This window comes from Scyliorhinus canicula, chromosome 20, assembly GCF_902713615.1.
Source record: "Scyliorhinus canicula chromosome 20, sScyCan1.1, whole genome shotgun sequence".
NCBI lineage: Eukaryota > Metazoa > Chordata > Chondrichthyes > Carcharhiniformes > Scyliorhinidae > Scyliorhinus > Scyliorhinus canicula.
In genome coordinates, this window is record NC_052165.1 from 70,123,001 (window position 1) to 70,139,484 (window position 16,484).

The window sequence follows — 16,484 nt, forward strand, 5'->3', positions numbered from 1 at the left end:
AGGTGTGGGGCTTAAGTGGAGTGCTCTTTCCAATGGCCGGTGCAGATTCGATGGGCTGACTGGCTTCCTTCCACACTGTAAATTCAATTATGTTCATAATATGTATTTTCAAATTAACCGTAAAGCAGTATCATGCTAGACAACAATCTGCTTTTCAGATTTGATGCACTACCCTTAAAACTGTTCTTATCTCCAATTTCATTAATACAGCTTCAGTAGTGATCAATTCTCTGAACATGTGAAAACATTTTGGGCAGGATTCTCCGAGCCCACGCCGGGTCGGAGAATCGCCGCGGCACCAGTCGGGGGCCGTTGATTCTCCGCGCTCGACGGGCCGCGGTTCCGCTGAGTCCCGCCGGCGCCGTTCACATATGGTCCTATCCGGTGGGACCTTGGCGTTCTGGCTGTGGGGGCCGTCCTTGGGGGAGGTGGGGGGGGGGGGGGAGCCGACTCCAAAGGGGGGCCTCTACAGTGGCCAGGCCCGTGAACTGGTACTACCGATCGACGTGCACGTTCATTCTGGGAGGGTGGAGAGGCGGGGGGGGGGGGGGGGGGGGTGGGGGTAGGGAGCCTATGTTACTCCATGCCAGGCCCCTGTAGGGCTCCGCCATGTTGCCCGGGGCCGGTGCGGAGGCGGTCGTGGCGCGCATGTGTAGGGCGCATGTGTACACCCCGTGTAGGGCCGGCTTTCGGCGCCGGAGCAGCACACTGCACTCCGGCGCCATTCTAGCCCCCGAGGAAGGGGAGAATGACTGGGCCTGGAGGCCCATTGACGCCGGTGTCGCTCACGCCAGTTTTGATGCTGGCGTCAACACTTGGCCGGGACTTCGGAGAATCCCGGCCCTTGTTTCTGACTTTCCTTAAACTCTAGGTTTATTAAAACCTATGTTTACTTCCCTCAAAAGTCTTATGGACACATTCATAGTGGTTAACCCATTCAGTCACTGGCTTGTATTGAGTTATAAGTGTTTTTTGACGAGGGCAGGAGCAGGCAGTTGGCCAGTGTTTGAGTTCCTGATTATTATCCTCCTGGAAAGCACATCAGGTGACGATAGGATTGCGCCCATGTGTAGAGCCAACCATGGTCAAATAACTTTGCGGCATTCACCAGATGCAAGTGATCTCTTGACGATCCAGATGCCTGTGATAAACAGCCACTTTGGTTGGGTCCATGAATCATTGTGTCCGAATCTTAGCAGTGCTTTTAGATAGGGAGAATATTTAAGATTTTTTCCCAGTGGAACTGACATTTTGTTCTGGTATAGTTTTTAAAAAATAAATTTAGGAGTACCCAATTATTTTTTCCAGTTGTGGGGCAATTTAGCGTGGCCAATTCTCCAATTGCACATCTTTTTGGGTTGTCGGGGTGAGACCCATCCCGATATGAGGAGAATGTGCAAACTTCACGCGGGACAGTGACCTGGGGCCGGGATCGACACTGTGAGGCAGCAGTGCTAACCTCCGTGCCACCCTTGTTCTGGTATAGTTAAAATAAAATTCAGTTTTGTATATTCAAATTTGAAAGTAATTGCGTGTACACTGAGTTTTGCACTCATTGAAAATTGTTTCCTAAATCACTTTACTTTAATGAAGTTAGACATTATTGAAGAATCGGGCTTGGTTGAACCTATAAGCATGTTTATGTTCAACACAGAACACAGCGTGGTGGTAACATGAGACCTGTTGGCAGGTGTCCAGTGTTTGGAGAAACATTTTTGGAGTCAGCTGATTAATTCTGCTGAGTTAAACCCTGTAAATAATGATGTCCTTCTTGGCTCTGACTGGGCTTCCCAGTGTGGTCTAAGAAGCCAAACAGGCTAATCTTATTGAGCGAAGATGTTTGTCAAATGCAAACTGTTTTAAGGAGTGGGTTAAGCAGGGGGATGTGGGGAAGTGGCCACTTTAAATTCTGTGTTCTGAACATGTTTGACAGTGTTCTGAACATGTTTGACAGTGTAACAAGTCTCCTGATGATTCAATTCCTGAGCACCATTGTTGGTTAGTGTTTGACCATTATTTTCCAAAACTTATTAAACATGAGTTCAGGCTGTCATTCCAGTCACCTGCTCAATCCTCCCTGCAGTGCATAGTGGGCGGACACATCTGATATGCATCTTGTACTCCCCAAAGTCATGTTAACGAGAGGTTTTACAAAGGGGAAGTTGTTAAGCAATTTGCCTCCATACAGAACAAGGGAGAAGCGGCAGGGGTTGGACAAGAGAGAATGCTTATATGTCAGTGCTGCAATTCAGTACTGACCACAAGATTCAGAGCTCATTTCAGCTACAATTTACTGAATACCAGGACACTGAAGCCACTTTAATAAATGAAGGACTGATTGATTAATTCTTCAATTTAAATGTTTTTGCGTTTTGTGGTAAGCCAATTGACAGACCTATCTAAAGATCACACAGGAAATGCAGACTTCTGGGTAGCTTTACTTCCATTTTCTAAACAAGTAAATTAATATTCTAAACAAGTAAATTAATATAACTACACCCAAATTCTCAAGGTTTCCTGAATATACATCCCTGAATTACTGGACTGCTGAATGTAAAGCATAGATTATGACAGAAAGCAGTTTTTAATAATATGATTTGCACAATATTCTGTTCATCGTGGGGCAGCATTGGTAGCACATGTGGCTAGCACTGTGGCTTCAAGCTTCCAGGTTCGATCCCCCACTGGGTCACTGTTTCTGCGGATTCTGCACCTTCTCCTGGTGTCTGAGTGGGTTTCCACCGGGTGCTCTAATTTCCTCCGACAGTGCAAAGACGTGCAGGTTAGGTAGATTGGCCATGCTGAATTGCCCTTAGTGTTCAAAAGGGTTAGGAGGGGTTATTGGGCTATGGGGATAGGGTGGAAGTGGGTCGGTGCAGACTCGATGGGCCGAATGGCCTCCTGCTCTGTATGTTCTATGTACGTACTGCATCCCAAAATAACTGGGCATGTTTTCGTCTTGTAATATGCCTGTATTTTTAAAAATAAATTTAGATTACCCAATTATTTTTTCCAATTTAGTGTGGCCAATCCACCTACTCTGTACATTTTTGGGTTGTAGGGGCGAAACCCACGCAAACACGGGGAGAATGTGCAAACTCCACACGGACAGTGACCCAGAGCCGGGATCGAACCTGGGACCTCAGCGGCGTGAGGCTGCAGTGCTAACCACTAGGCCACCGCGCTGCCCTAATATGCCTCTGTATTAATGGAAGTGGCAAACTCAAAAAGCCAGAATTCATGTTGTATTTTCCATAGAACTGTGAAGTGTCCTCGAATAGAATCCCTAGTGCGGAAGGAGGCCATTTGGTCCATCGAGTCTGCACCGACCCTTCGAATGAGCACTCTACCCATGTCTATTTCCCCCGCCCTATCTCCTTTACCTAATATGCACATCCCTGGACATTAAGCGGCAATCTATCTAATCTTTGAACTGTGGGAGGAAACCTGAGCACCTGGAGCAAGCCCACACAGACGATGGGAGAACGTACAAACTCCAGACAGACTTTCACCCAAGGCCGGAATTGAACACGGGTCTCCGGCGCTGTGAGGCAACAGAGCTAGCCACCATGTCGCCTCAGTACATTACAAGAGACTATATTGCAAAAAAAAAGTCCTGGCCAACACCCTTCAATTAATAAATCAGATTACAACTGGTGGAACTTTGTGTGTAAATTTGCTGCTGTGCTTCCTGCACAACAACAGTAACTGCACTTAATTGACTGGAAAGTGCTTTGCGACATTCTGAGATTGTGAAAGACGCCATGTAAATGTTACTTTTCTTTTTTTATTAAATTATTTCACAAATCTGAAAGCGAGATAACAGGCTTACTGTTGTGAAGAACAAAATGGGGTGAATTCTCCGCCGTTGGGATTCTCCATTCCGCCGGCAGTGCACCCCCCCTCCCCCAGGTTTCCTCGCGGCGTGAGGGAGCTACAATGGGAAATCCCACTGCCAGTGACGGCGTGCCACCGAGAAATGCGCAGCTAGGGAGGTGGAGAATTCACCCCAATTTCTTACATTTGGCCAAACAGGAAGGTTTTGTGGTCACTTGTTAATTATTGATAATTGGTCAAGTAAAAGATCTGTCAAGCAATTCGGTGAAGAAAGTTTCATTAACTGAACAAATTGCTGCTGAATACAGCTGACACTCCAAAAGTTAATCATGTGTAACCTAGAAAAACAGAACTTTTATTTTATTTCTCACCTATAAACTACCTCACTTTATTCAAAACGAACAAAGCCCTTGTTCTGTGGAAGTTGTTTTTTCAGCTGTTTCTATTAGTCCTTGTGTGCCAGCCATTGATTGATAAACACAGCTTATTTATGAATTGGCTGCATTGACTCACAACGCTGAGAAAAAAGATATTGTAGCACGATGACATTTTTAAAAAATGGTCAATGTTATTAATTAAGTCAAACCATGCAATACTGAAGCATTTTTTGTTGTCTGTACTCTTGGAAAAATACATATAGAATTTTGAGTTAAATAGTTGTACTTGAGTATTCTGAAGATACTTCGGGTGTGATCTAACAAAAAGGTTTCTAAATATCATTTCAGATAAGTTTGGCTGGGAGTTTCTCCCCGGCTCTGTCGGCGAGTTACCCACCTGTATCTAACCACACTTAAGTCACTTTTTCGGGGAGTTTTCTTTCTGGCTTAGCCCATAAATCTTTTTTTTTTCCATTACCGGGGAGCAGAACATGCTGGCCATACCAGCCCCTCGGATTTCAGGCCCTTGAAAAAGTGCCCTGATTTCTAAGTGAGTTGAGGGTTCCCCACACCCCCTCCCGTCCCCACAAACATGGGCAATACATCACACCACCCCAAGAGAGGGCAGCCAGCTATGGAGTCGCCGAGGGCCCCCCTTTTCAGGCCTTCCCTTCCTGCCTTTAGGGCACTCCCCTTCCAGGATTCCCACCCTTCACCCCCATCACCCCCCCCCCCACCTTACAGAGGCCCCTTCATACCTGCATTTCACCCCCCCCCCCCCCCCCCCCACACTTTTCATCCCTCCTTTCATGCGCATGGCCCCTCTCAGGCTCTGACCCCAGCAGTGCCCCTGCCAGCTTAGCAGTGCCAGCTGTCCACCTTGGCAGTGTCAGGGTGCCAGCCTGGCAGCGCCCAGTTGCCCACATGTCGGGGAGAGCCAGGGTGGCAGCCTGCCTTGTCCATGACCACCCAGTGCCTGGAATGGTCTGGGAGACTATTTGGGTGCTGTTCCGCCTAGTCCACGTTTGCGTGGACCAGTATTAATTGGCACCCGGCTGTCTGTTTTAGGGGAGGCCATTAGGTGCCGGGAATCGGTTAGATCCAGCATCAGCCGAAAACCTGGGTTCAATCCCGGTCCCGGATCACTGTCCGTGTGGAGTTTGCACATTCTCACCGTGTCTGCGTCGATCTCGCCCCACCTCCCCGCCCCCCCCTCGAACCCAAAGATGTGTAGGGTAGGTGGATTGGACCCACTAAATTGCCCCTTAAATAGAAAAAAAAAATTAGCTGCTCTAAATTTATATGAAAAAAACACATCCAGCTGCAGTTCGGTTAAGTGGTTTCTTAAACTGGAATTGGAGCGGGAAGTGCCCTTGAGCTTCATATGCATATGCTCCATTGACTTTTAGTCTTGTCACAAGATTTTTAAAATCTTTTAAAATTATTTTATCAGAGTTACAAAGGAAGAGCTCAGAGTGTGGACAGGGACAAACGCCAAATCCAGCTCCTTGCCTGCTCCAAAAACCAATTCAATTTGAATCCAAATCATGGCCCCCACAAGAGAGACATAATAGATCCATGCATTACACCTGACCCAATGCTTATCTTAGCCAATAATCTAGGGTAGAAAAGTCATTGGCCTAGCCGTGTGAAGTCAGCTAACTCAACATGGGCAAGGGATTGAACCCAACACTCTTTTCCTCTACATGTTGTTTAGCTGCTCACTAGATAAATTCCTTGAGCTATGAGGGAGGCTGGCTAAGATGCATTTTCTGTTATAGATAAAGCTGTTGAAACCAACTTGGCAATTGGTAGTGAATTAATACACAGTTGGAATCTGTGAAATGTACAAAACTATTTCTAGGAATTCTGAGAGGGTTGTTGTGACTAGTCAGGTGGTGCAAACCTTGGCTCCATTATGCCAGTTTTTGGACATTATGAGTGAGTGCTGTTAGTGCTTACTGCCTAATGTCATCACCTGATGCATTTATCGGTAAGGGTGTGAGCACGAAAAGTATGAAACATAGACAGATAAGGATGTCACTCAGCTTGTGACACTGATTTGATGCCAGTACTGCCATTTTGGAACTCAGTGCTCTACCTAATGCCCTCACTTAATCATGCACATCTGAGCCGAAAGGGCTGTTCCACCAGTGCTATTTAAAGGGATCATTAACTAGCATGTCAGCTGCTGATTGACTTCTGTTGTTTATTTCTCGGACTGTACAAGTGTTTGCTGCTTTCTAGAGTTCTTTAAAGTTGCTAAGCCTGCAGGAGTGTGTTGCAGGTAGTGAAGGACTTTTTGCTGATGTCTGGATTTCCACACAAAGCAACTGTTTCCAGACATGAGTGCATGAGGCGCCATTCTCCTTGGAATATAGCATGACTTAGAAAATGAAGAGTCCACACAGATCAGTACAATATGATGGAAGAGTGAGGAGGAGGAGGGAGTTTGTTAGGAGGCCATAACAGCTTGGTGTGTTCAGGGAACAATTATACCTGAAACTCGGTGAGGAACAGTGTGCGAGGAGCGTCAGTAAGAGTCCTTATTGAAATCTGAAACCTGTTGCACCCTCAAAGCAGGGTAAGGACCAAATTGCCAATGGCTGTGCGTGGCTGTGAGGGTGATCATGGACTTTTATTCGCCAAGCTCCCCCCAGGTTAAAGCTGGAGATATTTTGCAACATCTCGCAGTTTGCCTTCTAGTGTTGCACAAGGTTGGTCATTGACATTTGCTATGCAATGAGGGCTGACTATATTTTATTCTCTCTCGTCAGAGGCAACCTATTAGAGCAAGTCTCTGTGGCACAATTGGTCAGCACGTACGGCTGTTAAGCGAAAGGTTGATGGTTCATTCCCACACAGAGGCAAGCTCTTCCTTCTCTTTCCCTTGACTGCTTAATCAAAGGACCCTGGTTCAATCCCGGGTTTCGGCATGCAGCCTCACACCGATTCCCTTCACTGTCTCCACACAGTATCACAAGCATTGTAGGCACTCCAAACTGCATTTGCCATTGATTGCACACACAGTACTTTGTGGGCTCTGCATGTCAACCCTTCCCTACACCAGAGCTAAAAAAGATATCACTTTCTCAAAGTCTAGCTGGTGTGTGACCATAGACATCATATCATGCAGGTCAATGCCGGATGTCCCAGTCAAAGTCAGGATGTCTAAATTCTGCAGCAGTCTGCTGCATCACCTGCATCTGAGCCCACCACAGCTAGCCACTGTGAATAAAAGCAAAATACTGTAGATGTTGGAAAACGGAAAAGCTGGAAAAACTCAGCAGGTCTCACAGCGTCTGTGAAGTGGGAAACAGAAATGTGGCACAAATGTCCCAGTCCTTCACTCTGGCGGGATCTGCCAATGTGAATGGATATTTTAATAGGTTGGAAAACTCCAACCCACGTTTTGAGTCCGTATGGAACGTTAACTCTTGATTACCTTTCCATAGATGCTGCCAGACCAGCTGCGTTTTTCAGGATTTGCAGTTTTTGTTAAGCCTTTGGATGACATGGCTATTCATGGGCAACATGGCTGATCACTCCAATGCTCAACCCATACACACATGCGCAGCATGCATTTAACGAAGGGCAGGCCACAAAAAAAATAAGAGCAGACCTCTTACATGCCAAGCAATGTTTCCGGCTGTCTGAATCTCTCTAGAGGAGCCCTGCTCTACATCTGGGAGTCCAGATTCATATTGGTGTGCTGCACACTGCACAACTTCACCATCACAAGGAAACAGTTCATTCACCACCAAACAGCTGTGTAGAAGGAGTAAAGGAGGAAGCAACTTTAAGGTCCCTTTCTGGCTGGACTCTTTGTGAGCAACCCATCCATAACAACAAAAATGCAATCCAAATTTCCCAATCACTCACAGTCCAACAGCGTACCTTTCCTGTCAATGACCATTACAATGTTGATGTGGTCACATGCAAACATTTTGAAAATAAATTTAGAGTAACCAATTTTTTTCCCCAATTAAGGGATAATTTAGCATGGCCAATCCATCTAACCTGCACATATTTGGGTTGTGGGGGTGAAATCCACACAGATATAGGGAGAAATGTACAAACTGCGCAGACAGTGACCCGGGGCTGGGATCGAACCCGGGTCCTCGGCGCTAACCACTGCACCCCCGTGCCGCCTTCCGCCACAATATAAACATAAAATCCACCATAAATTAAGTACTTAAAACCAAATTTATATATCAAAACAGGCCATCTTGCATACTGTGCAAATATAAGCTAATCTGATGATTACTTCTGATGGAAGATCATGATCTATTACAATGTTACCTCTGCATCTTTCTCCACCTATAATGGCAGACTTGCTGAGTATTTCAAGAAATTTTTGTTTTTATTTGGAAACGGTTGATGCTGTATATCTATTTTCTATTAAGATGTAATGCTAAAGAAGAGTACAGGGAGTCTTTTGTTTTCACCTGTATATGTTACACTTGGCAAGCTCTTAAATTTAAATTGGGTGAGACGTCCTTCACTGTGCAGGAGGCCAGTGCAGCAACACGTTTACTCAACTTTTTTTTAAAAATTTAGATTACCCAATTATTTTTTTTCAAATTAAGGGGCAATTTAGCATGGCCAATCCACCTACTCTGCACATTTTTGGGTTGTGGGGGCGAAACCCACGCAGACACTGGGAGGACGTGCAAACTCCACACGGACAGTGACCCAGAGCCGGGATCAAACCTGGGACCTCAGCGCCGTGAGGCGGTTGTGCTAACCACTAGGCCACCGTGCTGCCCTACGTTTACTCAACTTAAATGCATTTCCAATTTACGATGCGAGCTGACAGTGGTAAGTTGTAGGCAGCCCTGCATCATTCCCAAGCAGTTAAATATTCACTTGTTTCAGGTACTTCGGGAAAGTTACAGCAGCCCGGAGATCAACTTGTAGGAACCCGTGAATACAATAACTGAGCATTTTTAATAAGAAATTTAGGAGAGATTTACTTCACAGCATGATCTGTGCGAATGACAATCACAAACATTCTAAGGGAAATGTTTGTTCCGCTGAGTGAATCCAAATCTGCTGATATGTCACAAGGTTACAACCACCATCATCATGTGATAACTGACTTGATTTATAAATCCAACCTAACCTTTTGTACCAGGTCGAGTGCTGGAGGGAACAATCAGTGAGTACAAAATCTAACCTCAAAGTAAATTTCACATATTAAAATTATTCTGCTCAAGCTTGCAACTAAGTAAGCAAGGGAATTAATCTCAGATACCTCATTAACAGTAAGGGCATGATGTGAGATATGTTTGGATACAGTCAGTGAATATTCTTGACAAAAAAAATGTTCATGCCAAATCAAACTCGCCCACCGTTTAATGCAAAAGGGACAGCTATCCTGCGGAAATTGGCTGGTTGTGCGTTCGCATTATGGCTATTGACAAACACAAATGTAATAGCATGAATTCTGAATCACCATATTGTCTTCCTCATCACTGAAATGGATGAGCAAAGCAATCATGGATGCTAATTTTCTGAAGCATTCTGACATTTGCCAGGCAGCTTTTGCACCTTATCCACAACATTACTGCATTATATGAGTGACTAGAATGTTAAGACAGTATGAATTGTTTGTTTTGCTGAATATAGCATTTTTGGCCATTTCATTGGCTACTACAGATGTCTAAATGACAATTTAGTTCACGTTTGTGCACATGTTGACCATGCCATTCAGGCCAGTTTTTTTTCTTGTTTTGGTACATTTTATGGCTAATCAGTACAGTTCATCTGGAGTGAATTGAAAGCTTGCTGCTTGTTTGGGATGCAAAGGTCCTTTGAGTTGAAATAATATTGCGCAAAATTAGTAAGGAGCACTTTAATATATTTGTATGAGTTTCCTCTGTTTGCTATTGTAAAAGTTACTAAACCATTTTAAAACAATATAGCATGTGTCTCTCACTGGAGGTAACTGCACTGAAGTATTAAAATGCTTTATATAGATTTCTAGTTGGTTTAGCCTCTACTAATCCTGGTTTGCTGATTACAACAACTTGCATTTTATATAGCGTCTTTAACGGGCGGCACAGTTGCACAATGGTTAGTACTGTTGTTTCACAGCACCAGGGTCCCAGGTTCGATTCCCGCTTGGGTCACTGTCTGTCCGGAGTCTACATGTTCTCCTCGTGTCTGCATGAGTTTCTTCCAGGTGCTCCAGTTTTCTCCCACAAGTGCCGAAAGCTGTGCTCGTTAGGTGTATTGGACATTCTGAATTCTCCCTCTGTACCCGAACAGGCGCCGGAATGTGGCGACTAGGGGATTTTCATAGTAAATTCATTGCAGTGTTATGTTAGCCTACTCGTGACAATAAAAAGATTATTATATATTTTAAAAAAAGGTCTGAAGGTACATCACAGAGGAAGAATGGAATGGGGTGGCACAGTGGTTATCACTACTGCCTCACAGCACCAGGGACCCGGGTTCAATTCCAGTCTCGGTGGATGTCTGTCTGGAGTTTGCATGTGTCTGCATGGATTTCCTTTTGGGTGCTTCGGATTCCTACCACAGTCCAAAAATGTGCAGGTTCGTTGGATTGGCCATGTTAAATTGTCCCTTAGTGTCCAAAGTTTAGGTGGGCTTACAAGGTTGCTGGGGAGTGGGCCGAGGTAGGGTGTACTTTCAGTGTCAGTGCAGGCTCGATGGGCCAGATGGCGGCCTCCTAAACTGTAGGGATTCTATGATTCTATCAATAGATGCTGAGCCACTGTGTGAGACAGAGAGCTTGCAAAACTAGGTCAAAGAGATGAGCATTGAAGGTTTTTAAAAAATGGGAAAATAATTCCACAATGTGGAATTACTTCTAAGGACTAATTCTCCTGGGTTTCTAAAAATTCTTAAATGTTGTGTAGTACACAAGGCCATGAAGGTTATTCATGAAGGCCCCCGCCTACTCAAACTTGTCCCTTGCCTGAAGTGTGGTGATCCTCAGATTAAATCACCACCAGTTAGATTTCCCTCTCAAAGGGAAAAGCAGTTTATGGTCACCTGGGACTATGGCAGCTTTATCTTCACACTTTTTTCTCTAATTAAGGCAGATTTAGCTACCCTGCATATCTTTGGGTTGTGGGGGTGAGACGCATGCAGACACGGGGAGAATGTGCAAACTCCACACAGTGGGCTGGAATTGAATCCTGGTCCTCAGTGCCATGAGGCAGGAGTGCTAACCACTGCACCACCACCGCACCCTCAGGAGTTCATTTAAATCAAACTTTAAATACTTCAATTTATTCATGTTAAACTCCCAGAATAAATGCATATATTTATTACCACATATATATTCACCATGATATATTCAAATAGTACTCTATTTGCCAGGAGTGTCCATTTCTGCCTAACACATAAATCATTTCTGATTGCATCCAAACAATTCACTGACTCAATCTACAACCTGTGTGCATTTTATGTCTTCACAGAATCATTGTATGCTGAATCGCAGCTTCCCACTGGACCTCTTCTCAGCTTCTCAGTAGCATCATGGCTTTAGAAATGGAGCAAAAAGTAAGCAAACTGACTTTTGGATTTCAGCGCAGCTCAACATCGGATGATGATTCGGGTTGCGTTTTGGAAGAGTATGCATGGGTTCCACCCGGCCTAAAGCCAGAACAGGTAGGCCAGCCTGATAATTTTCACGTACATCAAACATAACTTTTTGGCAGGACTATTTGACAAAGTGAGTGGGTCAGATTTAATTTTTTTTTTTTAAATCCTCTTTCCTCTCCCACAAACACTCTCCTTAAAAATTTTACCTTTAATTCCCTTATTTAAGTTCCCATCTTCAGCTCAATGCTGCTCTTCTTTCAGGGAACCAATACTGACTGGTCCAACTAGAATGCTTGTGCACAGCACTTCCCCACCTACCATTGTTATTCTACTTTGTCTGATGGGACAATATCAAGTTATTTATGTCCCCAACACAAAGCATTCTGATGATCGATGCTCTATTCAGTGGTCAAGGAGGGAAAAGGCAAAAGCGTGCAGTTAGAGAAGAGCTTTGAATATAAATGGGAAGTATCATCACTGTAACTCGAGATAACTGAGCCACTCTCAACAACTTAATTGTTTTAAGACTGTTTAAAAAAAAAAGTAATCATAATTAACATTTCAAAAGATACTCTGCATTTTTAAAGCTTGACTATTTGCCATAATAGCTAGAATCTCTAGCTATTATAACACTAGCAAAGTGTTATAACATTTAGAAAACTAGCTTGATACATTTATGATGCATCAAATATATAATTATAAACCCATCATAGACCTAAGAAAATAATCTTTCAAAATAACAACTTTAGTACTGCCTTTACAATACTATCCTGCCACTGTTTATAGGGTAACGGTTGGTAATTGTTTTGTGTTCCTGCTCTCTCGCAATAGGGTGGCACAGCAGCAAAGTGGTTAGCACTGTTACTTCACAGCGCCAGGTTCGATTCCCAGTGATGTGGCTTGGGTCACTGTCTGTGCAGAGTCAGCATGTTCTCCCCGTGTGTGCGTGGGTTTCCTCTGGGTGCTCCGGTTTCCTCCCACAGTCCGAAGATGTAGTTAGGTGGATTGGCCATGATAAATTGCCCTTAGTGTCCAAAAAGAATGGGTGGGGTTACTGGGTTACGGGGCTAGGGTGGAGGTGCGGGTTTAAGTAGGGTGCTTTTCCAAGGGCCGGTGCAGATGGGCTGAATAGCCCCCTTCTGCACTGTAAATTCTAGGATAACTGGGCTAAAAATATAATGGTATATTGTGTTCGAAACTATACTTTTACAAGCTACTGAATAATTGAAAGGACAGTGTTTGTACCTAGTGAAATAAAGTCATAATTTCCCAACTTGAAAACTAGCACCTTAAATATCCCATTGGCTTTCCCTTAATTTGTGTCGAACAAATGACTTCTATCAAAGGAACGTTTCAAGCGAATACATTATATGAAAAGTGTTGAAGTAGACTGAAAAGTACCATGCACATCTACTTTTTCTGAAAGTAATTTCTTGTCCAATAATCAGGCATGAACTTGAAGAATGAGACACTGTTGGTTTTTGATCTATTGTACAGGTGCAGCTTTTAAAAATGGACAATTGTTTTGTATTCAAGTTCCTTTTGCAAATTGATGGTTTCTGAACAACAACTTATGTTGACATGCCCCACCTTAAAACTGCATGACGAGCCTTTCAGAGTCATGCCTCGTTATTTAATGACACTTAAAATGCTTGGTCGGAAAAACATCATTTTGCCAAAGAAATGTAATCTTCTGAATACCTAAAGACATAATCGAGATTGTTGTTTTCCTGACAGCAAAAGGACTCACTTAGTTTAACTAAGCTTCTTTAAAATCTTAATCAAACATACAAGCAATGATAACAGTTCATTTCAAAATAGTACAGCATTTGAAGATTGGGCACGTGTTTCTAAGATTTTTAATTGGTAGGTCAACAATGGAGTTAGCTGCTTTTGAGCAGGATTATTAGCTTTTAAAGTGTTTCATGATTCACAGATTTCCACTGGCGAGTTCAAATTTCAGCCATGGAATGTTAATATTACGATAATGTCATAGGTTATCCGAGAGTTACATTATCAGATCTCAATTCAAGGTTCTGTCATGGATTTTTTGGATACTTTTCAGTTAACTATGTTGCAAAACAATTTTTATCTTTTCCCAAATTGCAAATTGTACCATTTTAAGATGAAGAATTACAATTTTCCAACTCTTTGGTCTGGTTCTCAAATCCCAAGATTTACCAATTGAATATGCTTGGCATAAACACCACTCCAAATCATCTGTCTTATTTTGTTTGGATAAGCTGATAGTATTCAGTGAATGAAGTATTACTTCTGGTGAAAGTCTTGAGGGCTGAATTTTAACTCTCAGACCGCTCCACAGCAGGCAAGCATGATGACAAACCCCATCAGCCATGATCTCATTGAATGGCGGAGCAGGCCCGAGGGGCCAGATGGCCTACTCCTGCTCCTAGTTCTTATGTTTCAGCTCAACTACTTGAAGGAACCTTGGGTGGGTTAGAAGGGAAGTACTGTCCAGGTGCCAAAACTTGACAGATGGACTGTCAACATGGAACGGTAGCACTCCAAAAATGCATGCCTGAACATGGTGCGGCTGGAAGAGCAGGCAGGGAAATTCTATTCCCCTGCATACAAGAGGGATAAGGAAGCCTTAAGAGAATCGGCAGGATGTGGTCGAGGAGGTCCGGAGGAATGTGGAGCCTTGCAGTGCCGCCTTGCAGTGCCAGAAGAGATACAGTGACCTGAACAAATCAGGAATAGTATGTGGCATAACACATTCAAGTGCAAGTCCCCTCGATCAACAGACCCCTGGAAAGAGCACCCTACTTAAGCCCGCACCTTCACCGTATCCCCGTAGCCCAGAAATCCCACCCATTCTTTTTGGACACTAAGGGAAATTTAGCATGGTCCATCCACCTAACTGCACATCTACACATTCCTCCTCAGACCAACAAACTTTCCAGTTGTTCTCTCTCTCTCTCTCTGCCATTTACACATCCTATTGCAATGAGAAAAGAGATCACTGAACACCAGGGAGAGGCACAGATCCTGAGGTGGCCTCTTGTCATAGACAGCTGCAGAGGATTTGCTAGAGTTATACCAAGTCTCTACATGTGGAGATGGGGGTCTCCAAACTAATTGAATTGAATATAATTCAACCACATGGCAAACAACATTCACTCATGTAGACTTGGGGCGCAATTCTCCGCACTCACGACGGTGCGGAGAATAGCGGGGTTCGTAAATTTTTACGGCCACGCTAGTCCGACGCCCTCCCGCTATTCTCCCCCCCCCCCCCCCCCACGCCCGACTCCCGATCGAATCGCTGCCGCCGTTTTTTTACGGCCAGCAGCGATTCTCAGCTGGCCGAGGGGCCGAGTTCCAAGCCCTTTACGGCCGTTTTTACGAACGGCAAACACACCTGGTCTGGCCGTTCATAAAAACGGGCGTAAAGTCCCGATTTTGAAAACCATGGCACCAATTGGCACGGCAGTACCACGGCCGTGCCAAGGGTGCCATGGGCCCGCGATCGGTGCCCACCGATCGCGGGCAGCGGGTCCGATTCCCGCGGACTCTTTGTCTTTCCGCCGCCCCGCTGTATCACTTCGCGGGGCGGCTGCGGGGCATCCCGGCCCGCGCATGCGCGGGTTTCGCGCAAATACGCGATGACGTCATCCGCGCATGCGCGGGTTGGAGTCTTCCAATCCGCGCATGCGCGGCTGACGTCATGTGACGCGTCAGCCGGCGCAAACTCTGGCAAGCGGGCTTAATGTAATTCGTTAAGCCCGCGATGCTGGAGTTCACGGCCGCAGCATACTAGCCCCGACCGGGGACCAGAATCGGTTCCCGGTCGGGGAGGGGGGGGGCTGGCGTCAAATCCGGGCGGATTTGACGCCAGCCTTACGATTTCTCCCTGTCTGGGAGAATCGCGCCCATTATGTCAGCAGCCGTTGAAATATGACGACATGCACACTGATGCCTTAGAAGCCTCTCATCTTGTCAGTTTTTATATTTCCACCTCCCACAGGTCCTATAAACATATCTGAGGAGCTGCTTTTGGAGGAAGACAAAAACTCCTCAGAGGATGTTACTCACTCTGATGAAACACCATCCCAGACTCATGCACCCTTCATCAGCTCAGACACAGGTTGTTGATGTGCCACTTAGTGAAGCACACGTTACAAGTGAGCAGGAGCATGTGTTGGAAACAGGAATAGTAATGGAGAGACCCTGTTAGGGGGCACATGACTCTCCCAAGCTAGACAGACACCTTGTGGATCATCAACAATGTGCTCTATTGTGGAGAAGCAGCAGAAAATGTGAGAGGTTTTGTCCGCCTTTCCACTGTACACAATTGGAGCGAGATTGGAGACGTCCATCTCCAGCATGAGTGCCATAATGCCTCAGGTCTTCATGCTGGTGTCTGAGTTGATGAATAGACTGGCCACCTGCATGGAGCATCAGATTTTACCGATAGCATGCATTCTCAGTTAGCCACCTTAAGCGGAATGCAGAAAGCCTTGCTTGGCCATTCAGCAACTCACTTGAATTGTTCTCCCAAGTGTTGGTTAGCAGGGAAGTGCAGGTAGGACATGAGAGGGAAGATAGAGGAAGGGACAAAATGCAGGTAGGCCACGAGAAGGAAGCTAGAGGAAGGGACATGGAAGTCGGGACTCTCTTCAGAGTGCTAGTTTACATCCCTCTTATCACCCTTTCAACCAGAGCCCACAT

The 16,484-nt window shown here is 45.0% G+C and overlaps 1 protein-coding gene across 10 annotated transcripts in view; it reads left to right on the forward strand.

Moving 5' to 3' along the window:
• Positions 1-16,484, forward strand: part of prickle1b (prickle homolog 1b) — a 193,933-nt gene that overhangs the window by 143,272 nt on the left and 34,177 nt on the right. For 6 of the 10 annotated variants that reach the window (XM_038780074.1, XM_038780075.1, XM_038780077.1 and 3 more), the window contains one exon: positions 11,666-11,858. In XM_038780074.1, the coding sequence (XP_038636002.1) occupies positions 11,727-11,858 (132 nt within the window). In that variant the 5' untranslated portion in view covers positions 11,666-11,726. The remainder of the gene's footprint in view (positions 1-11,665; positions 11,859-16,484) is intronic. The other 4 variants (XM_038780082.1, XM_038780081.1, XM_038780080.1 and 1 more) reach the window with 1 other exon arrangement.